The sequence below is a fragment of the Gordionus sp. m RMFG-2023 genome, chromosome 3 (genome assembly GCF_954871325.1).
Source record: "Gordionus sp. m RMFG-2023 chromosome 3, tfGorSpeb1-WG-v2, whole genome shotgun sequence".
NCBI lineage: Eukaryota > Metazoa > Nematomorpha > Gordioida > Chordodea > Parachordodidae > Gordionus > Gordionus sp. m RMFG-2023.
The window spans coordinates 32041972-32066154 of NC_088777.1; the positions used below are offsets into that span (position 1 = coordinate 32041972).

Genomic DNA, 24183 nt, shown 5'->3' on the forward strand with positions numbered 1-24183 from the left:
ATAGTTTTTTAAAACTTTTATAAATCAATCTGTTTCTCCCCCTTAATATTTTTATTCTTTCCTTATACGCTTAATTATTTTCTCCAATTCCGTCCTTCCGTATTAAAACTCTGATATATACTGTATTCATCATTTTAGTATAAATATATTATTATATCTCATTTTACTTAGAAATAAAAGCCAGAGCCGAACCGACTAGATGTGCAAAGCTTTTATAATGTCCTTCAGGCATAAACGACCTGTCCTTGAACCGTTCCACAAATTTATCCATAGCTGTTAAAAGAAAGGAAGTGATAAATTTAGAATAGAAATGAATTTAATTTTTTAACAATTAAAAATAAGCTAATTTAATTGTCATTTTCTTGAATTTTTTTTAAAATATACATTTTATTTGCCTATTCTATCCCTCCCCCAATATTATATTTAGAAATGATTATATCAGAAAATTTGATAATATTTGGCAATAACCGATATTTTAAAATGGGTGAAATATCGGCCCGATCCTATCCGATAAAAAATGGCGTTTTTAACAAAAATAAAATATTATAAAATTTTTAAAAAAAGTTATATCTAAAAAACCATTTATTTTTATACAGGGTTTCCTATTCAAAAAAGGAAAAGTCCCAATCAAAAAAGGAAAATTTTCAATCATAAAAGGAAAAAGTCCGATCAAAAAAGGAAAAGGTCCAAACAAAAAAGGAAAAGGTCCAAACAAAAAAGGAAAAGGTTCAATCAAAAAAGGAAAAGGTCCAAACAAAAAAGGAAAAGTGTCAATCAAAAAAGGAAAATTCCCATTCAAAAAAGGAAAATCGAAATTTTTTTTAATTTTTTAAAAAAAATTATAAATTTTTCAATTTTTCTTAAAAAAAATTATAAATTTTTCAATTTTTCTTAAATTTTTATTTATTTTTGTCATTCCTTCTTATTTTATTTCTAACTGTGATTTCTTTACTTTATTTGTATCTTTTCTCAATTTATTTTTTTTACTCTATCTTTTCTCAATTTTTCTTATTCTCATTTTTGATAATTCTTTTGTATTTTTAAAAATAATTTATAAATTAAGGTCCATTTTTTTAACAAATTTTTTTTTTCATCATAAATATGTCGTAATTTTTAAAGGGATCATAACTATCCGGGATCTTCACGGGATTTAAAGGGATCCCTTTAAAATTTTCATGCTTTAAAGGATAAAGAACTTTACGGCATTATCACGTTTGAACCATGATATAGAAGAATCTTATTTTAAAAAGTGTTCTCCTACGCGTTTCGTTTTTTAATTTTATTGTTATTCATTAATTTTCAATGTTGTTTTTTTTGGCCTTATGAAATAAGATATGTCTAATATAGGGTATCAAAAGATAGCTAATCAAAAGATCTATTCAACTGGAGGTCAATTTCTCCCCCATAATAGGCGGGTCTAGGTCTGGGGGGGGGGGGTCATAAATTTTTTTATCAACACAAAATATCGATATGGGTATCAAATAAAAGCTAATTTTAATATGGTTTGACTGAAAGTCTTCATTCTTGGTCTGGGTGGGTATGACTTGGTCTGGGGGGTAGGGAAGGAGTGAAGGGGGATGGGGTGTAAAAAATAATTTTTTTTAATATGGGTACCAAATAAAAGCTAATTTTAATATCGTTTGATTAAAAGTCTTCATTCTTGGTCTGGATGAGTATGACCTGGAGGGTAAGAGTGGAGAAGGAGGGGGGGGGGGGGTGTAAAAATATTTTTTGATATGGGTATCAAATAAAAGCTTATTTTAATATGTTTTGCTGAAATTATTCATTTTTTGTCTTGATGGGTATGACTGTCAGACCCTCAACATATTAACAAAATGTCTAGTTGGATAGAATTTACAGAAATAAAAGAGAATGAAGATAAAACAATTTTTTAAATCTTTTTTTGGTTCCAATCCTGAACTTGAAATATATAATTTTCAGTGTTCTATATTTAACGCGTTATTCCATAGCTATTTTTTTAAGTATCGATGGCATTAGCGTGCTACATTTTTTTAAAAAGAGCTCGTTAATAAATAAATAGCAAAAATAATTATAATAATTTTATAATTAATTCTAAAATCATAATCTTTTTATTTATTTATTTAAATTTACATTTAAAAATATGCATTGTAAATATATTTTTCAAAAAAATAATAATTTTTAAATGTCGACAGTAGACATTGATAATGAAAATAATTTTGGTACAGATTGAATAAAAAGATTATGATTTTAGAATTAATTATAAAATTATTATAATAATTTTTGCTATTTATTTAGTAATGAGCTCTTTTTAAAAAAATGTAGCACGGTAAAGCTATCGATACTAAAAAAATTAAGCGCTAAATATAGAACACTGTTGAATTATATATTTCAAGTTCAGGATTGGAATCGTAAAAAGATTTAAAAAATTATTTTATCTTCATTCTCTTTTATTTCTGTAAATTCTATCCTACTAGACATTTTGTTAATATGTTGAGGGTCTGACAGTCATTCCCATCAAGACAAAAAATGAATAATTTCAGTCAAACCATATTAAAATTAGCTTTTATTTGATACCCATATCAAAAAAAATTATTTTTTACACCCCCCACTTCCACCCCTAACCGCCCACCCATCCAGACCAAGAATGAAGACTTTCAGTCAAACGATATTAAAATTAGCTTTTATTTGATACCCATATCAAAAAATTTATTTTTTACACCCCTCCCCCCACCCCTACCCCCCAGACCAAGTCATACCCACCCAGACCAAGAATGAAGACTTTCAGTCAAACGATATTAAAATTAGCTTTTATTTGATACCCATATCAATATTATTTTTTACACCCCCCCCCCCTCCCTCCTTCCCTACCCCCCAGACCACGTCATACCCATCCAGACTAAGATGAAGACTTTCAGTCAAACCATATTAAAATTAGCTTTTATTTGATACCCATATCGATATTTTGTGTTGATAAAAATATTTCTGACCCCCCAAGACCTAAACCCGCCCATTATGGAGGAGAGATTGACCTCCAGTTGAATAGATCTTTTGATTAGCTATCGATTGATACCCTATATTAGACATATATTATTTCATAAGGCTAAAAAACAACATTGAAAATTAATGAATAACAATAAAATTAAAAAACGAAATGCGCAGAAAATGTTTTTATAATAAGATTCTTCTATATCATGGTTCAAACGTGATAATGCCGTATAGTTATTTATCCTTTAAAAAATTGAAATTTTATAGGGATCCCTTTAAATCCCGTGAAGATCCCGGATAGTTATGATCCCTTTAAAAATTACGACATATTTATGATGAAAAAAAAAATTGTTAAAAAAATGGACCTAAATTTATAAATTATTTTTAAAAATACAAAAGAATTATCAAAAATGAGAATAAGAAAAATTGAGAAAAGATATAGTAAAAAAAAATTGAGAAAAGATACAAATAAAGTAAAGAAATCGCAAAAAGTTAGAAATAAAATAAGAAGGAATAGCAAAAATAAATAAAAATTTTCCTTTTTTGAATGGGAATTTTCCTTTTTTGATTGACACTTTTCCTTTCCTTTTGGGAATTTTCCTTTTGGGAATTTTCCTTTTTCGATTGACACTTTTCCTTTTTTGATCGGATCTTTTCCGTTTTTGTTTGACACTTTTTCTTTTTTGATTGAAACTCTTTTTTGTTTGACACTTTTCCTTTTTTAATTGGACTTTTTCCTTTCTTTTTGGGAATTTTCCTTTTTTGATTGACACTTTTCCTTTTTTGATTGAACCTTTTCCGACCCTTCTCCTTTTTTGATCGGACCTTTTCCTTTTATGATTGAAACTTTTCCTTTTATAATTGAAACTTTTCCTTTTTTGATTGGGACTTTTCCTTTTTTGAATGGGAAACCCTGTAAATAAAATCGAAATTCCTTTTTATGTTTAATTTTTTAATAATAATTAATAAACATTCTGCCATATTGTTATTTTTTTTTGCGCATTCTGTTTATAAAAGTGTGCGATAATCTCTTCAGAATCTGTTTTTAGTGAAGTTAACAGTCCTCATCGCCGCAGATTGACCTCTGATAAATTGGAAATTTTGGTATTTCTAAAAAGAAATCTTCGATATATTAATTTTATATATTAATTTTATATATTAATTTATATATTAATTTTATATATTAATTTATATATTAATTTTATATATTAATTTATATATTAATTTTATATATTAATTTATATATTAATTTTATATATTAATTTAAATATTTTCCAAATTTCATAATATAATTGTTTATTACTTATTATGTAAATAGATTAATATTATTACTTATAGAAATAAGTGATTTATCAATAAAAAATATTTATATTTTTAGAATTGTAATTGAATTGAATGTAATCTATAACTGATCATTATAATATATTTAAATGACATATGTTATGGTATAGTTAAATTATAGATGGTATACTAATAAAAAATATATTAAAAATTAAAATCATTGGTATCTTTATAGAATACAATTAGATATAATATCGGATCGGTAATCGGCCGATATCAATTTAATATCGGGAATATCGGATCGGATCGGCCTCCAAAAATCGGTACACCCCTAATTATTAATATATTATATGCTGTATGTTCAAATGATTCTTTAAAGGTCCAATTATTTCCTTTAATTTACAATATCTCCATATATTCACAAAATAGTATACCTATAGTAAATACCTAATATACATAAATTCTCTTTCACGTGATATTTGTATAGATTTTCTTAGGGTATTTTTTAAGAAAAAAAGAGCAATATAAAAAATTCAAAATTATATTATACTGTATAACGTTCCACAAAAATTTTCCAGAAACCCATACCAGTTTTGAGATTCTGGAGGTAAATTTTTAAGTTTTTTCAAGGTATCGGGGGTAACAGCACTAAAATGTTCCCAAATGGAGATAAATTTGGCAACATTTCTTTTTACCCATGATTCGCCTTATTTATATTATGTTTTTTTGAATATTGAATATAGCATTTGTAATAGAATCAATTAACCTTGTAATGTGATTAATTGTAATTCAAATATATTTGTTAATTGTGCATGATGATTAATTGATGTATTTAGATTGATTTGTAGAAGATATATAAACTGAAGACGTTAATTACAAAAACATATAATAAATAATTCATTATTTCACAATAATTCAGTATTATATATGCAGTACTGGGATATGGAATCACAATGTTGGGAATCGAGATCTCGAGTCCATACGTTTTAAGATTCCTTTTTAAAATTATTATTTATATATCCCAAATCCCCATTTTTAATAAAAAAATCTGTACTAATCTATAAAGCTTATACTTCGTCCTAGCTCACTCTAATTAGTTACGAATTTTTTTGCCAATTTTATTTGTATCCACAAGTACCAAAATTATGTAAAATTTTTGTAAAAATATATATTCCTTCCTTCATTTAATAAGCTATCATAAGTGCTCACTAAACTATATAAATTTGGATTACATTTAGTTAATAGCAAAACAATTCTCCTTTTTTGTTTTAAAAGGATATTAAACATTGATTATAGCACACCTTTGAAGTGTTCAGGGCCAAATTGATGGATTCTCCAAACAATGGAGTGAGGCGAATACGATCACGATTGATTCATCGGGTTTTCGGGGGTGAGAGCTTAGGGACCAGGTTTTATTTGCGGTTTAACCATACTTATGAATCTAAAATAATGGGGGGGGGGGGGAGTCAAGGACAATCGAGGGTTTTTAGCAAGGCATCCATAGTTTTAAATTAAGATAAACATTATTCTCGATGTACAAAGAGGTAGGGGGTTATTGACAAGGGACGACGGGGGCTACGGCCCCTTGAAGTCATTCGAGACTTTGGTAACCATGAGATTGGGTGGCTACTGCCGAAAACGGTATCGTTGTTCATCAATCTTTAGTTTTTAATCTAACACATCAAAATGGTTTCCATAATTAAAAATAAATGAAAAGAGATAATTCCGTCGAATAATATAAATCTAAAACAAACTAGTAGCAAATATCATTGATATACCCCTTTCAGTGAAAATTGACACAATCCGTTACCATTATTAACAAAAAAAACATAAAACATTTTCCAAAGATCTACTAATTAAACTATCCAATAATTCTTAAAATTTTTCCCCGGTCACACTATTCAACCTCTAGGACAAATAAAAACCTAGATAAGTTATAAGAAATGTCCCATTTACTAAGTCTACGGTAACCACCGATAACCAAGCCCCTCCCCCCATCTTGGATAGAGTCATTCTAGTAAAAAATACCAAGAACATACAAGAAATAAAGCAAGACTTACCTTAAATATTATCTAAGACCGTCGGGGTTCCCGTCTGAAGTTGAAATAACCCGGGCGCTAAAGACAAATCCACAAATTCATTAAAACAATACCGAATAAATTTTCACGGAAATTCACAAACACTGCCGATAACCCGGTCCACACCAATAAAATTAAAACCGAGAGAAATGAATAACGATCTGCGACCCCGACAACGAGGACAAAACTAAAACTCAAAACCCCAAATGTGATATAATCCCGCCACCCTACGAAAACCGAATGGACAAAATACCAAACCCTGATACCCCATATAAAGATGATCCACGCTAGTATAGCGCAAGTAAATTAAATTTACAAAACGAAACCGTTCAAAGAACGTTACCATTTACTACCTCCATGCAAACAATGGTAATTCGGAAACCAGTGAAGACGAGTATCCAAATCCAACCACATTGTGTAAAATGGATATTAGCACTAGCAAAACCTCGTACATAGATCAAGTTCCACGAAAAAACCGAGATTTCATTCATGCCAACGAAATCCCCTCAAAAAAGTAAAGAAAAACTGAAAGTGTGATAGAAATATCATTCAATTGTTAGAGAGGGGGTATATCTAAGGGGATAGAATTATGACTCATTAGCGTTTGTAATAGTTGGGCAAACGACTCCACTCATTTTGAGGATTTCATCGTAAAAATATTTCTCAGCTTGTTTCAAATAGTAATATTCATTAACAGACGAACTGGATTAAACTCTCCAAATGAGTTGGATCGTTTGACTTGTCTGGCTAATTAACGCTCTATGCAATAGTTAGCGATTTGCAAGTCAGGTTTTATTTATTAATTTGCTGAAAAATCATAATGACTAGTTTGCCATTCTCAAATCTCTTTGAAATCATGTTTTTTTTATTCAATTAAAAAAAAGGGGGTTGGGGGGGGGGGGGGGAAATGTGGCTCGAAATCATAAAATATCAAATTAGTTAGGCGTGCTGCGAAAAAAATAATAACTAGTTTGGTTGAGCTAGGACTAGGTATAAACATAGTGGTTAGAATAAATATTTTATATTTTAAAAAAGTATATATAAAAAATATTTTTTTTAAAAAAATTAAGAATAAAACCAGGGATTCAAAATCTCGAATTTCTAAGTTTGGATTCGGAATCCCAATGAATTCCATCAATACGACATTTACATTAAAAACAATTTTAACTCATAACTGGAAATAGGACATAAATCCTATATTTTTCTTATTTTCCCCAAGATTAAATATTATCAGAGATCGTATCGAAAAAATAAAATAACTACAGAATTGTTCCTTTTCCAGCTTTTTTTTTACAACTTAAGTGACCCTTTAAACCTTTTAAGATTAATCGGTACACTTTAAAATGTGGCAAAATTTTTTGGGTAGTGGAATTGAAATATATAGAAAAAAATATTAATTCAATTTAAAATGTTGTTAATATGTTTAAAAAGACATTTATTGTTAAATAGGAACACTTATTAATTAAAAAGGACCATAATTAAAAAAATTGATAAATATTTACACTTAATACTTAAAAATAAAATTATGCTTTTTTTAAATAACCAGTAATTATAACGCAATTTAGGGTTTGCCAACCCGCTCTAATCTTCTCAATTGTATCCCATAGAACTTTTTCATCGACGATTTCTTCATTTTCAGCATAAAATTTGGAGATTGGATCACCTCCTAAACAAATAAACAGATTATGATTAATATATTGGGAAGATAGGAAATGTATTTAATATATTGCGAAGGAGATGGCGAGAAAGGTAAGAGCAAGTTATTAAAAGATTTCTGAAGAGAAGATTGTTATTAGTAATGAGGTAAGAAATAAATGGAAGTATGTGGAAAGACTATTAAACGAAAAAATATAAGGGAATAATATGAATTATTAAAAAAAGGATAGAGGAAATTAAAAATGTTTGAAAAAAAAAATTTAAAAAAGAAAACATGGAACCAAATTTGAGATGAAATTATCCAGATGCAATATTTGTTGCCAAAGTGTAAGAATAACGCCAAACAATATAGAAAAAGAATTTGTATGAATACCGCGAGATGTTGTTAAGTGGTCGTTGAAAAAGTCTAATGATGAACATATCCGGAGGCATAAAGAATAAATTAGCATAATGAGATAGAAAAGTTTTAAGCAATCTAGAATCAGTTTTAATCCCGAAATTCTTCTCTCGTGTCTATGAAAATGCTGGATATAAAGCAAGCTAAGAGAGGAGGGAGCCTTGAGAGAGAGTAATCGCTAGGAATAATTAGAGGCCAAAGATAGTAGAACTCGGCAAATAAAAATTTTTTATTAATTTTCAAGCACTCGCCCAGTTCAATTTTTTTTCAATTTTTTTTCAATTTTAGGCCTTGAGTCCAGCCCTTAATACCCGAGCCCGGGGTTCGAAACGTTTAATTAAAAAAATATAAATTAAATGCATTTTTTATAAAATTAGATAAAGTAAAAATAAATCACTAATTACTTGTTCTATTATCATTTTGATAAAAGAAGAGAAAACATCATTTTGGTGCGGAAATGACGTAAGTGTTAGTAACATGAGAAATAAGTAAGGAGAATCGACGAGAAGGCAAAGAAAGTGGAAATGAGAAGAGGACAAGAAAATAGTAAAAGAGATAGGCAACCTTTTCGTGAACTATATCCCTGAAGCGAATCGATCAAGTCCAATATACTATCGGTCGTTATGAAATGAATGGGGGGAACAATGGAAGTATTACTTGTGTAGAGAGCCCAAAGGGTTAAAAATGCCGTGGAATGACCTAAGCAACTATTGAACGGTATACGTGATTTGTTGGAACTATCTAATAAAACAATCGTTAAATTTATCATCTTTATTTTCTTTCTTATTGTTTGTTAAATAATAAATGGTTTCCCTTTTGTATACTTGTTTCTCAGTTAATATTTATATATTAATGCACGTTTTAAAATCTTGTTTTTATTTCACATTTCTTATTTATTTTCTCAATTGTTTAAATTTTTGGTTTGAATAAATTTTAAGGAGATAAAAGTAAGTATAATTTATAAATTATAATACTCTTATATATTATTAATCAGACATTAGAGGTTAAATATTTTTACTTTTATCATAATACTTAATATCACCCAAAAAAACAATAGTTAAAACAATTTTCGGGATCGGTGCTAAATGGCTAAAAAAATGGAAATTTAGCTAATATTTCCTATAACATTTTAAAGTATTCCCATTTTTTTAGTAATTCTTTTCAGCGAAACGGGAACCAAGTTTTTTAAATGCAAGAGTTTGAAATATGGGCAAAGAGTAATATCTATAAAATAGTTTTTGGTTCTAATATTTGACAGTTCCAAATAGAGTCTTCATTGGGCGGGTTTTTATACATAAGCCCTCCCAACCAATGTTTTAAAAAAATTTAACCCACCCGCCCATAGTTTTCAAAAAAAATATAACCACCCGCCCGCCCATCAGTCTAAAATTTTTTACCCGCCCGCCTGCCCATTTCTATAATTTCTACCCGCTCATCCAATTTATAAAAAAAATTTAATTCAAGCCCTCTATTATAAAATTTAATTATGGCCATTCTTTCAATTTTTTAAGCATCTAATAAAAAAAAATTCAGCATTATACCTCTACAAAGTTTTATAATTTAAGAAATTACTATATTAAGCATAAAAAAATATTCAATTTATGGATAATTTATTTAATCATATAAAATATTTATGAAAAAAATATAAATATAAAATTGATATTATATGTAATTAAATGCAAGAATAATAGTAAATCGACATTTCCTTGATTCAAACACGTTCTACTTTGTTCTAAAAGCCTTCCAGCAATGCTAAATCCTCGTTCAGAAGAAGCACTAGTTGCAGGAATTGACCATATTTTTCTTGCTAATCTTGATTGATAGCTTTGGCAAATCTCTTTCTTGTCGTTTCCACCAAAGTAGTTTTAAATGTACAAAAAAGTTTATTTATTTTAAGAAAAAAGTTTTTATGATACCAAAAAAGGACATTTTAATTTTTAATATCCAAAAAAGTTCATAGGAACAATTTTTTATTAAAATTTACTTAAATGATTTAAAAAATTTTTATCCCGCCCGCCCATGTTTAAATTTCTTAGCCCGCCCATGTTTAAATTTCTTAACCCGCCCACTCACCGGCCCATAGTTTAAAAAATTTTTAATTTGCCCGCCCACTTAGATGGGCGGGCGTGGGAGGTCGGGTCGAAACCCCGCCCAATGCAGACCTCTAGTTCCAAAGGCTGGTTTCTCTTCTAAATTCTGTTTATAAGCTTTAAAGAAATTTAAATATTAAATACATCTAAAATTAATCATACAAAAATATAAACAAAAATTAGTTCTACTTTTGTTAGGATCGGGTCAGGTTGGAAATTTAAAAAGAGGTTCTAGTTCCAGTTTCAATAAATTTTAAGATAAGGTTTATGATTCTAAATTTTAAGCATTATATAATTTAGTCATTAGTTATTAATTTTTCATTTATTAGAGGAGGGGGAAGGGGGGTGTTAATCTTATAATTCTTTCGGATATTCGTTCATAGTGCATACAAACTGAGCGTTTGCGTTTTGCCGTACTTTTTTAATAATAAAAAAAGGAACGCATCCCTTTTTTAAATTGAGGTTGCATTTTAATCTTTGAATTAGTAAAGTCGATTCAAAATTTTAATTGAATTATTAAAAAGAATTTGTTTTTGTAAATTATATTATCGTCTACCTTTTTTTCTAAATAATCCATTCTAAAAGATAAGTGAATTTTTTTACATTTTATATAATATTTAATTTAATTTACACCTGGCCATGCTAGGTGAGAATTTTTTGCCTGGCCCGGTTTCCATTTTTTACTGAGGTAGCCCGGCCCGACTCGGTTTTAAAAAAAAATTTCCCAACTATTTATAATATTGTGGGATGGTTAAATTAAAAATACTATACTTTATGGATTACCACTTCTCTCAAATATCAGAATTCTTCAAATACATATAAAAAATTGACCGTGGCCCGTTATTTATTTTGCCCGGTCCGGCCCGAATATAATTTTTTTAGAAATTCCCGGCCCGGTTTTGGAGACCTTTAGTTCACATATAATTAAACATCTAGGAAGTAATTCTTAGTGACTTTCCTCTTATTATTCTTACCTGGGTAAAAATGTAATCGGCTTTCTTGTGAAGCAAAATGAATGAATAAAAGGTATTTAAAAAGGTATATTTGCGTTTTTTTAAATAGTTTCTAACGCCAGGAGGTTTACACAATAAAATTTGAAATGCATTATTTGCAACGTTGAAATGTTCAATTTATGCGGACTGTGACCTGTGATTTCTGTTTAGAAATAAAACTGAAAAATGTTAAAAAATCATGGTAGGCCACTTCAATACTCTAGCGATGAATAAAGTTTTTATCTTATTTAACAGAATAGGATTCGATTCAAACTTTTAGGACTCCTAGAATAGTTTTGCAAAAGTGACCAGTAGTAATTGACGTAGGTTTTGAGAATGTTAGTAGAGAGACCAACATTTAGTACACAATTTTTGAGGCATAAGACCGATAAGTAAGAAACGTTGGCATCTGAGTGGCCAGCTAGATACGCCCATGGTTGAGATTGAACTTTTTTGGAGCATTCCAAGAGTAAATTTTTTTTTTAATTTAAGTCTTTCCTGAGTTAATTATTTTAACCATAAAAGTATATTTTCTTTATTCTTACTTTATTTTTCTCTTATCTTCCTTCCCTTACTTCTTTTGTTTCTTGGTTTGCTTATTTTCTATCTCTCTCTTTTTTTCTTTTTATCTCTCTCTCTTTCTTTCTTTCCTCCCTCCCTTGTCCCTCCCTCCCTCCCTTCCTTCCTTCCTTCCTTCCTTCCTTCCTTCCTTCCTTCCTTCCTTCCTTCCTTCCTTCCTTCCTTCCTTCCTTCCTTCCTTCCTTCCTTCTTTCTTTCTTTCAAGAAGAAAAATAACTTTATAAATATTGATAATGGAAAGTTAAAAAGTATTCTTAAGTAAGCTAAAAAAAATGTTTTAAAAATTTTGTTATATAATAATCATTATACCGTTAGGATAATCTTGTATTATTTTTTTTAAAGATGGTCCCATATCGATAATGTAATCGTTGAATTGCCTGAGTAATAGGCAAAGCACTTCACATTTGGTTGCACATTCTTGTGCATCTTTAGCTCGAGGTAAACCTTTATTATATTATAAAATAATAAAATCAGTTATTTATACATCGTAAACCAATTAAATAAGGAATAAAAATAAGATCTTTGCTATAATTAAAGTTTTGAAGTTATTGGCGTACCCATATATGTTTTAAGAAAGGTTATCACATTGATTTCATATTTAGAAATAAACAACTTCTTGGGTTCCCCAAAATAAAAATTACGCTAATAACCCCAAAGTTTAATAAATTGTTCAAAAAGATACAAGTATTTAAATAATTTGATTCAATTTAGTTCCTTTTTGGGGACTCCATTCATTTTACAATAGTTATTTATATACGTTTTTAATATTTTTTTAAAACGCTTATAAAAAATAAAAATTTTATAATCTATAATATGTAAATTACTTCTATTTTTAAAATTGGTATTATTGGTCGAGTATTCGTCCATAAAATGAGTTCTGAATTCGGAACCAATGGCAAATTTTTCAATTCGAGACAAAATGGCTGTGGAGCAGAAGATGGCTTCGTTTTGAGAAAGCCTAATCATTCGAGTAATTTATAATTTAAATAAAATATATTATTGATGATGCATTCGAACCTTAATGTTAGGTGCCTCTTTAATAATACCCTAGCACAGCGACGTCCAAATTCTCCTAAATCCCGCGGCCATATGGTTCGGTGTGCGATAGGTATCACATGGTCATGTATAATGTGATCTAAATATTTTTTATTGATCGTGATACAATTATGGAATATCATAGTAAAAATAAATAAATCCTTCACTTTAATCTTATTTAGGAAAATATAAGAAATAATTTTTTTAAATTATAAATTATTGTTAATGTTCGTGTTCGTGTTCAGTAAGTATAAAGCAAAATTTTTAAAATATGACAAGGGATTGGGCGTAATTAAATTTTTATACTTAAGTAAAATTATTAATAACCTAGATATATTGGGAAATGGGTATCTACCCAGGAGGTTTGAGATAAATGTTGAGTTTTGCCACCATCAACTTTTTTTGTACTACTATTATTATTTATTATCGCCTGGGCTACGAATTCGAAGTAAGCCTGTTATTTAATAATTTGTTCAAATTGATTATTAAGACCATCACCTAAATATATTTTTTAAAAACCTCAAATATCCAAAACTTTCGTAACTTTATAAAATTATAAAACTTGTCCAAAATCCTTAATTAAAAATTTTTTTAGTTTTGAATTTATGACCTACCAAATTATTTTTATACCTCCCTTTTAATTAATATAACTGCCCATTTTCATATTATAATTTTAAAAAATATAAATTAATTATTGTATACTTTTTTCGCACAACTTCAAGCTTAAATTTTTATTAATTTTTTTAGCTTTAAAAAATTATTAAACTTGCGTAAATTCGAAAAAATTATTTAGGCCATTATTTTATATTTACATTTAAAATAACTCATTTCTCATTTTCGATAAGGTTACGAAGGTTTATTAATTATATTTTCGATATTAAGGTCACATACTAATAAATAGATTTTCCATATATCTTTTTTGAAGGAAATGATAATGAGACTGAATAATATAAAATTACATAGAAGTAAACATTATTCTAACAATATGTTTAAAAAATTAAGAACTTCGTCCATTTAATTTATACATTTTTAAGTTATTGAAACTTTAAAATATAAATATAAATGTTATGGTCCTGGTCACATGATTGTGTTTTTTATAAGTGTTTACGTTTAGTATATAAATAATTTTTATTTCATATCAAGCCTTTATTTACGTAAATTATTCCTACGTGCACGCTTTTGTAAGCGCTTATTATGGAAGCTTCCGTCGTATCTGGGCTACTTTTGACAAGAAAGTTGGGCAGGGCGGATTGCGAGGAATTGAGTTTGGCCAAAGTGGCATTGAGTTTCGAATGAACAGCTTTGCATAGCACGTTGAAACCGTCCTGGATCGTCAAAATCTTCCATTTGTTGTTGCCTATGATATTTCATATAAAAATGCTAATTTTAAAATATAAGAAGGGAGGGTCACATTTATTTAAAATATTGTGATTATAACTCTTAGCAATATGCCGTAAGCATCTATTTGTCATGAGCGTACGCAAAAAACTTTAGTTCAAAATTCTTATTTTTTGGCGCGCAATTAAATTTAAATGTTACCAGTCACATTATTGCTCTCTTTATCGACGTCAATGTTTTAACCAAAATTTATTGTAATTTGTTTGCTGTAACGATTATGAGGTAAAAGTGGATATAAATGAACCTTTTAAAACTAAGTTAATTTAGATATCATATTTAGTTTTAAAAAAGATTGACAAAATAACCCACTCAAAAGGGCAAAATTCCTCATTTTTAGAACCCATCTGACTTTTTCCATATAGTGGCAAAAAGCCCGATTGCATCACCCTTATCCCTTAGGCCAACACTGGAAATATCAATTTAAATGTTTCATTTATTTTTTAAATCCTTCCCCCTAAAAAAAAAAATTTAATAAATAATAAATATTTTTGGTAATATTTTTACTATAATCTACTCCTCTTCTCTATGTAAATAATTGAAATTATTGTTATGAATTTTCCTTATATTTAGGCAGTTGTTCGGATGTAAAAGATATATATAAATTAGACAAATTTTATAGTCTGCTTTTGTAATAGTTTTAAATAATATTTAAAATTCAAATTTTAAAAAGCGGCCACGCATATTAAATTTATTCCTAAGCACGAAAAAAAAATTAAAAATTTGAATTATATTTTTAAAATAAATTTAAATATCCTGTATTAAAGTTAAGAGCGCATATGTATTGCTATTATTAGAGATCTGCTATATACAGCTTACAGCTTGTTCTAATCCATTAGAATTTTTGTTATATGATAGCCAGGTCTGATCCTTTGAGCTTTTTGCCCAAACTGGCCTGTTAGAAATATTTTTTTGCTATTTGTGGGATCCGACGAACTCAATAAAAAATTTCTTGATTAAATATTTGTCCGACGATTTTTCCTATCCATAGAAATATTTATACTAAAAAATAGAAAAAAATATCTCTAATTTAAAAATTGTAGCCATTTTTTAAACAAGTTAATAATTTATATTCGTTAATTAATTCTTCCGGTCCATTTAAAGAATATTAGATATGCCCGGCCATTTCATTTTTTGTAGGTATGAGTCGGGCTTTAGGGATGAGCAGATTTTGTTGGTATTCTTATAAAATGCATTGTTTCAAAAATAAACTGAATATAATTTCTTATCTTTAATAAAAAATATTATTGAATTTTCGTAGTAAAATATTATTTTAGAATTCTTTCAATATTTATCCACTTCCACTTTTATTCCTGAATTAACTAAATTTAAAAAACTGTTCTAATGAGATATAGCTGTTAAAAGATGGTTTTAAAATGGAACTCTATATGCCGATACATAACCCAAAATATATCTCGATACCGATTAAAAATGTTAGGTATAGATAGAATTATTTTCAAATTAATATTGCTTACTTTTTTTGTAAAAATTTCACAACTTATAAGCTAAAATTTATTAAATCTTATTAATTTTTCTAACTTTAAAAAATTAATAAACTTTCATAAATTTGAAAAAATAATTTAGGCTACTCTTTTATTTTTACATTAAAAATAGCTGATCTCGTCTTTTTTTAAGTTACGAAAGTTTATTAATTATATTTTGATATTTAGTTCAAAGCCTTATGCAAAAAAATTAATTAGACAAAATATTATCATTTGCTTGGAAATAAAAAAAATTGATGGAAACATGCCTAGGAAACTGCTTTACAAATAACGACGGGTTTGGAAATGGTTTAAGAAAGATTTTAACTATTGAAAATGGTTCAACTTCGTCTATAACATGAAAGAAATCATCTAGACAAATTTTAATAATATTTTGAGGTTTTATGAAAAGTCTCTAAGTTTTGCTATTGAAAAAGAAGAAAATTAAACATTTTTCTAAAATTAGTTAATTTAGTATTTTCATTCAAATAGTCCTCTTACATCAATTATAAATAATATTCTTATAAAAGGAATATTATTTACCTTTAAATGCTTTAATATATGTTGATGTCAGGCTTACTGAACTATTAGTCTTTTTCGTAAGACATGATCATTTTATTGCTAGTTATTTTGACTAGGAAAATAGAAGAATCCTGATGATATATTGATTACCTCTTCATCTGTAATATTAACATTTTATTCATCTAACTACACATGTAAGTCAAATTTGTTTTCCTTATAAATAAAAAACTGGGAGATATTTAACAAATTAAATATAAAAAATATAATTAAATAATGATATTATAAATATTAAAATAGAATTATATAATAAAATGTATCCAATAATTATACATACATAAATATATCTTGATAAAACACTTAGGTATCTAAATATTTTAACAACTCTATGATAAGTCAAGTAAGAATAAACTATTCTCTTTAAAGAGTTACTCTACACATTTAAGATAAATATCATAATGAGGTGATATATCGATAGCTTAAATTTTATTATTTAACCAATAGTAAAATAAATCATAAATGTTCAATTTATAGTTATTTCCTTTTTGAATGTTATTAAAAGAAAAAAATACCTTGATTTTCCTGCAGCATTCTAGAATCTGGGAAAACAAGCTTATGAACAATATTTCCTACCAAATTGCCTATGGAACTTCGAGTTAATGCATCAGAATTTTCAAACGCTTTGAGACAGGTAGCTATCAAATTTTCGTGGTCAGCCATATAGATGGGACTAAAGTTTTCACTCATTGCTAGAATACACTTATATTTTTATTAAAATATGAAAAAGGTCATTTATTGATTAATATTGCTAAACTCAGAGTTTGAAGCCACAATCTGAAACCCAATTTTATAATTTATCAGAACCAGAAATGGGACCTATTATAAAATTTCCAGAAAGAGGTCCCAGATTAGTTCTAACAAAAGTGTGGGTGATTTTTATATATGCTGTTTGAAATGTTGTGCAATTTATTTTCTAGGGTTTAATTATTGTTTATATCTGTTGAATTAGTTTGATGTTTTAACAGCTTACTCCAGAATCATCTAAAACCCTATGTCAAAACCAGAAGTCACTTTTTAAAATCTGAACTATGACCATTTTTAAGAAATATTTAGAACTGGAACCATATTTTTTTCATCCAGGTTCCAAACTTTAATTTAATTTAGCATTCAATAAATTTATATGAATTCAGAAAATGCCAAAAAAATAGCACACAAAATCCAAATTTAATATCAAAAAAATAATCTTTATATAAGATCATTAAAGTATAGTATATAAAAATATAGCTAAAATATGCATTAAATATGAAGATCTTTAACTTCTGCTGCTTTCATTTTTGTTAACATTATATCTTGAGAACCAATCTGAATATTTTCTTCTTTTTCTAGCAAATAGTCATTTTTAATAATCATGCTTTTATAAACATCCTTTATAATGTGATTTGGAATATGTTTGCCCAAAGTGGAAATTATGCTATATATGGTTTGCAATAATGCATATGTTAAATCAAGTTTCAATATCTCTGCTGAAAATTGATTATTTTTATCCACAAGGTTATTATTTTTCAAAGATGGCATTAAAATGGGTTGTGGAACATTATTAATGAATGCTGTATTATTTTCAATCAATTTTGATAATTTCATAATATTTGACAAGGTTTCTTCATTGCATCTTCCTGTCAGCTTTCCCAGTGTAACATAAAGATTTGAAAGAATTGTCAAAGTACATCTAAATAATGTATACAATTAATTTTAGTGCTTAATCAATTTATGTTCATAAACAATAAAATTACCTTTTGGAATCAATTGGCTTATGTATATTGATTGAAAACAGTTTTGATACTGATGGATTAATTAAATGCTCTTTAACTCCTTGTGCTGCATTATTAATCTTTAATATATCATTACATTTATTTAAAATATCTAAGAGCATGTAGGTATCCTCCATTGAATTGAAAAAACTTGTTATAACTTTCCCTATCAATTCATTTATGATAGGCCCACTAAAACATCCTGAAAATGTTAATTGCAGAAGTTGTTCATGTATTATTGTTTGATTGCCTTTTATATCATTCTTTTAAATTGAGATAAGTATTTATATATTGTTTAAAATTACTTTTTGAGCTCCTTGAAAAATTTTTTCAAGAAATTTCAACCACTCATATATGTAAATAATTTTTTTTTCTTTTGGTAAAGATGATATAATGTTATCATTTAATATTAGGCTCTGACAAAATTCCATATCTTATCTTATCTAGCACGTTTATCTCTACTCTAAATTCTTGGAGAGCAGATGTTTTAAATGAATGAATGGGAAATTGCTAGTCTCAAAAAATTAACTAAAACTATAACAGTGTTTAGCTCAATCATCGTAGACAAAAGAGAAAAATAGAAATCAAGTTAAAAAGAATTTTAAATTATATCTAAGATATGACTAAATATTTTGAAAATCTTTTACTTAAATTATTTATAATTTGTAATTTTAGGATTTGCTATATATAATTAACATCAAGTAAAGAATTTTAGATTGAAGAAAATCAATAACTATTGATATTTCCGGACTTTGAAGTCAGCAAAATATTATAATTAATTCCTCAACCTATATAATTATAAAAATTTACATTATTTCTACAGTTCAATACATTATATAAATTAATAAATACAATAAAAATTTAAAAAGTTAATATTTATAAACATTTTTAAGAGTTTAAATTTAGGAATATTAATTATTCTTAGAGTTAAAATTTTGAAATAATATGATTATTCCGGGACGTCGCTATCCTTTACAATCTCAGGGGGCTCAACTAAAATAATTTTATGGGAGGATTCGCCCCCCATGTCCCCAAGCTTTATATTAATATATTATACTTTTTTAAAATTTGTTAACTTTGAACAATTATTCTGAATTTTATAAAACATGTTCTTTGTTGGGATTCGAACCCAAAACCATCGGATTGGTAAGCGACGCTCTTGCTGACTATACCACAGACATTTTACAAAAATCACCATTTATAAATTTGTTAGGTACTAATGCAATGTCTATCATTAATCAACTATATGGTGACTTAGATGACATTATGAAGCTAGATAAGTAGTCAAGAAAATTATTGTGAGATATTAAATTTCTAAAAGATTATCTTCCATTTTTACTGATATATAAACAACTACACAGTTGGTATGCTCTTAGCAGCTGTAGTAAGAACCTTAAATTATATGGCAACACAAATAATAGATGCTGGTTAATTTGTAGTCATAGCCCTAACACTCACGATGTAAACTAATATAAGAATTTATTATGTTGGATAAATTGATAAAATAAAAACACTAAAAATCTTTGGAAGAAGTAATTATGCAAATATACTGAATCCTTGAGTTATTTACGCGGCAAGGATGCCATATTAGAAATGAAACATTTTCTAACTATAAAATAAGGACCAGAATGATATGATGAAACAATTAAGATTTATATAATGTCGCACCACCTCTAGTTGGTATATTATATCTTAAAATAATAGTAGTTTGTGATAATATTAAAAATATACTTGTATTAAAAATTTAACTCAAAACTGTTTTTCGAAAAAGAAAAAGATAGCTTTCCTAAAAATATTTATAAAAAGCGAAATAAAAATTAGTGTTATTAAACGGCTCGTTTTGAGCCGATTTTTTAAAACGGCTAACTCAATATTTTAGCCAGTAAATTATGCATAAGCCTCGAGATTTCGTTAATATATGTCTAGATCTTTGTTGCTTCTATGAACAAAATATTCAGGCCTGCATAATATTTTTCTGGGTGGAATAATGAGTTAGCCGTTTTTAAAAATCGGCTCAAAACGATCCGTTTAACAACACTAGTAGAGATATCTAATTAATTACATCCATTGTAGGATGAATATTTGATGAACTTAATTTATCCTTAAATATAAATAAATGCGAAATTTATCCCTCTCCGCCTCTAACAGAAACCATATTATATAACTTTAGACGGACACCCTTACAAGATTTCAGTATATTAGGAGCCCCATTGGGAGGTGCAGAGGGAGTTTTTAATTTTTTAAATAATCACCTTCAATCACTATTCTCCAAACTTCACTATTCTCCAAACTATCGATCTTAAAAAAATACCCATCCATCAAGCATATTACATTCTCAAAAACGCCCTTTTAGTACCACAAATCCAGTATTGTTTAAAAACATCTGGTGCCTTCTCTTTGAAATTCTTTTAAAACAATACGAACAAAAGATACTACAAATGATGGCAGAGTTATTAAACATCAAACTCGATTCCTACTCATGGTTTCAAGCAACTCTCTTTTGTAAATCCGGAGGACTAGGCTTAAGATCGGCATTAAGTATAGTCCTTGTTTCCTTCATCTCATCAACCTTATCAGTAAAAAATATTACCTCGCATATTATCGATAAAGATAATTTATTAGATGAAGCCTTACGTTGTTGGAATATTAATGTCTTACCAAACACAGCCCCACCTGATTCAACGAAACAAAAAGATTGGGATCAATGATTGGTATCTCGTTACTTAGTTTACCTCAACTTGAGCGATGATGGCCAATATAAATCTCTTATAAGATCACTTAATTTTTTCAACTCTGGCCATGAATGGTTAGATTTATATCCCACCATTTTAAATAACCGGCTAATAGATAACGACGTTTTCGTTATGCAATCAATTTACGCTTGGGCGTACCTTTCCTAAACCATTATATTTCCATTAAATGCAATCAATCGTCAGGCGTGTATGGGAGACACGCTCTCCACTGTAAATTTATATCAAAAATCAGCCGACATGATAAAATAAATACAATAATAGTTTCTCTTTTAAATAAAGCCAATTTTCCATGTATTTTAGAACCGACATCTTTTTTAGATAAAAAAACGCCCTGACGGCAAAACAATCGTACCTTTTTTAATGGGAAAGCCTTTAATGTGGGATTTTACCTGTATTGATCCCGTGGCCCCATCTAATAATTCGCATGATCCCTTAAACGAGCCGAATCCCTAAAATCCCTAAAAAATATAAAATACTCACACCTAATGTGTGAAAACCACTTTGTTCCCATAGCAGCTACATCAACCTGCTCTTTTGGACAAGCGGCATTAGATCTCTTCAGAATAATATCTAAATCAATAAAAAAGATCATACCTTTTTCAATTTATAATTTAAGCAGAAAATCGCCATATATATAATTAGATCTAATTATCTTTAAAACATCATGGCCCGACCTCGCCACTTGATATTTATTTTTTTAAATGTTTTTTCTTTTTATAAAAATATACATTTGAATCAATCTTTTTTTTTTCACTTAAACTTATATATTACATATTTTATTATATTCTTTATATTATGATGTTAATTTTTGAATAATAATATTTTATCATATTTGTATATAAATTTTAATAAAAAATTGAATTTTAAAAAAAAATAAATAAGATGTTTAATTTTTAAAATTATTACAACTAAATAGATGGCGTTAAATGCTTAAATGCAAATTGTTACTATATTTATTATCAAAAGCATTTATTAGTAAGATTTATTATAATATTAACTGTAATATATTATATAACTGTTAAATATGTCTATAAAACAACATTTTATCTAATATTTTATAACCAACTGTATATAATAGATAATTATAAACTATATGTCTACTTACTTTTTATAAAGAAATCTCTTTTGCTTATTTGGACCTTGAAAATAAAGAATAGGTATGAAAAATTAATTTAAAAATAAATATACAGTTGATTAGTCATTTTGAACTCGGCTAATTACAATATTAAATTTGTTAGTTTTCAATTAATAAATGATTATATTTATTTAATTAGGGTTATATATATAATAATTTAAATAATAATAGTCAATTAAGCTTCTTCTGTTAATGCTAAATATATTTAGTGAGTGATTAACACAGAATTTGATTGCAAGCTGACATAGTGAAAATATAATTTATATGTATTAATCTAATCTACTATTTAAAATAGTATTCATTTAATAAAAATTTAAATTTTCTTATTAATTTTTAAATAATAAAATTAAACCTATATATTACTTAATAGAATTATAAAAGAAATCGTTCAGGGGGCAATCAAAAAAATTTATTTTTAGTTAAAGGGGTAAGATTTTATTATAAAAATTATTTTTTGTTTCTATTCAAATTTTTAAAAGGGGCTCGAGCCCCTGCGTACTCCCCCCCCCCCTAGTGACGCCACTGTGATTATTTGAAAAATGAAAAATATTAATGATTGAGATTTCAAGAGTATAGAATACCATTTTTTCTATAATTCATATTATTAAAATAATTACTGTAATATTTTTAATAAATATAATTAAGATTTAAAAACTTAATAATATTAATAATCATTCTTAAGAGTTTAAATATAGTGATAATATTTTTAAAGTTAAAACTGATGAATATTAATAATTATTGAGATTTTAGGGGTATAGATCAGCATTTTTTCTACAATTCATAAAATTAGAAAATTTATGCAATATTTTTAATAAATAAAATTAAGATTTAAAAGTTTAATAATATTAATAATCATTCTTAAGAGTTTAAATTTAGGAATATTAATTATTCTTAAGAGTTAAAATTTAAGAATATTTACAATTATTTGAAACTGAAGATTATTAATAATTATTAAAATTTCAGGAACATAGATCAGCTTCCTCAAACTCATGTAATTATAAAATTTATGCAATATTTTTAATAAATTTAATTAAAAATTAAAAACTTAATAATATAATCATTCTTGAGAATCTTTAATTAGGAATATTTATTTATTTAATTATATAAGAAAAATCAGATATCTGCTGATCTTTTAGATTTTACCAACTGTAGTGAGTTAGGCGTCTAATAAAATGATTATTTCTCCTCATCTAATATAAACATTAACCCTTATCTTTGTAGATCCTCAACCGGGTAGTACGATGTAGCCTCTAAGTTTTTTTATTTTTGCCAAACCAAGCGGTTCAGCTTCTACAGATATTAGGGTTAGTGTTTACAATAAATGAGATGTATCAAAATATATATATTTTCGGGGACAGTTGGGGAAGGAGTGTAAAATAATTTTTTTTTGGGGGGAGGGGGGTTATAAGTCATGTAAACTAAAGGAAATAAAAGTTTTATAAGATTTTATTTAAAAAAAGAAAATAATTTAAGGTATGTTTTAAGTAAATATAAATAGAATAAAGAATAGTAGAAAAAAATACGGCAGTAGAAAAAGTAAGAACATATATTTTTGTTTAGTTGATATTAACAGGATATGCAATATACCGGTAAAATATGAATAAATATTTGAAAGAAAAAGGCCAGTAAGTATGAGAGAAAACTTGAATCGGATTTTTATTGTGATAACTGCGAGAAAAAAATATATATTATAGTAATAACGTTTTTTTTTTAATTTTCTTTTAGTTGAGAAAAAAATATGTGTGAAGTAAATCGATAAGAGATGAATATAGGGTAGTGATTTACGATAGATAATTGTGTTGAAAATATTATTTGTAAATATATGTAAAATAGAATGAGGAAAATAAGGAAGAGTTATGGGAGGAGGTGTTTTATTTAAAGTTATAGATCTGAGAACGCTTGTGGACCACAATTATAAGCAACGATATGGAGCCGTTAACCAATTAATAAAAGCTACTGGGTCGAGGAACAAAATATATGTCTTCCCCGAGCCCGGAGTGTGGAAGCCAGTGGGTTG

The 24183-nt window shown here is 27.4% G+C and overlaps 1 protein-coding gene across 4 annotated transcripts in view; it reads right to left on the reverse strand.

Moving 5' to 3' along the window:
• The window catches only part of LOC135926044 (HEAT repeat-containing protein 5B-like), a 69629-nt gene extending 51126 nt beyond the window's left edge, over nt 1-18503 (reverse strand). For all 4 annotated transcript variants that reach the window (XM_065461707.1, XM_065461706.1, XM_065461705.1 and 1 more), the window contains exons 1-13: nt 18261-18503; nt 17788-18196; nt 17043-17229; nt 14230-14432; nt 13403-13529; nt 13058-13175; nt 12865-12998; nt 12350-12484; nt 11736-11909; nt 8944-9120; nt 7870-7992; nt 4799-4954; nt 168-273 (exon numbers count right to left, since the gene is read on the reverse strand). In XM_065461707.1, coding sequence (XP_065317779.1) covers nt 168-273; nt 4799-4954; nt 7870-7992; nt 8944-9120; nt 11736-11909; nt 12350-12484; nt 12865-12998; nt 13058-13175; nt 13403-13529; nt 14230-14432; nt 17043-17229; nt 17788-18196; nt 18261-18415 — 2204 coding nt within the window. In that variant the 5' untranslated portion in view covers nt 18416-18503. The remainder of the gene's footprint in view (nt 1-167; nt 274-4798; nt 4955-7869; nt 7993-8943; nt 9121-11735; nt 11910-12349; nt 12485-12864; nt 12999-13057; nt 13176-13402; nt 13530-14229; nt 14433-17042; nt 17230-17787; nt 18197-18260) is intronic.
• Between the last annotated feature and the right edge of the window lie 5680 nt (nt 18504-24183).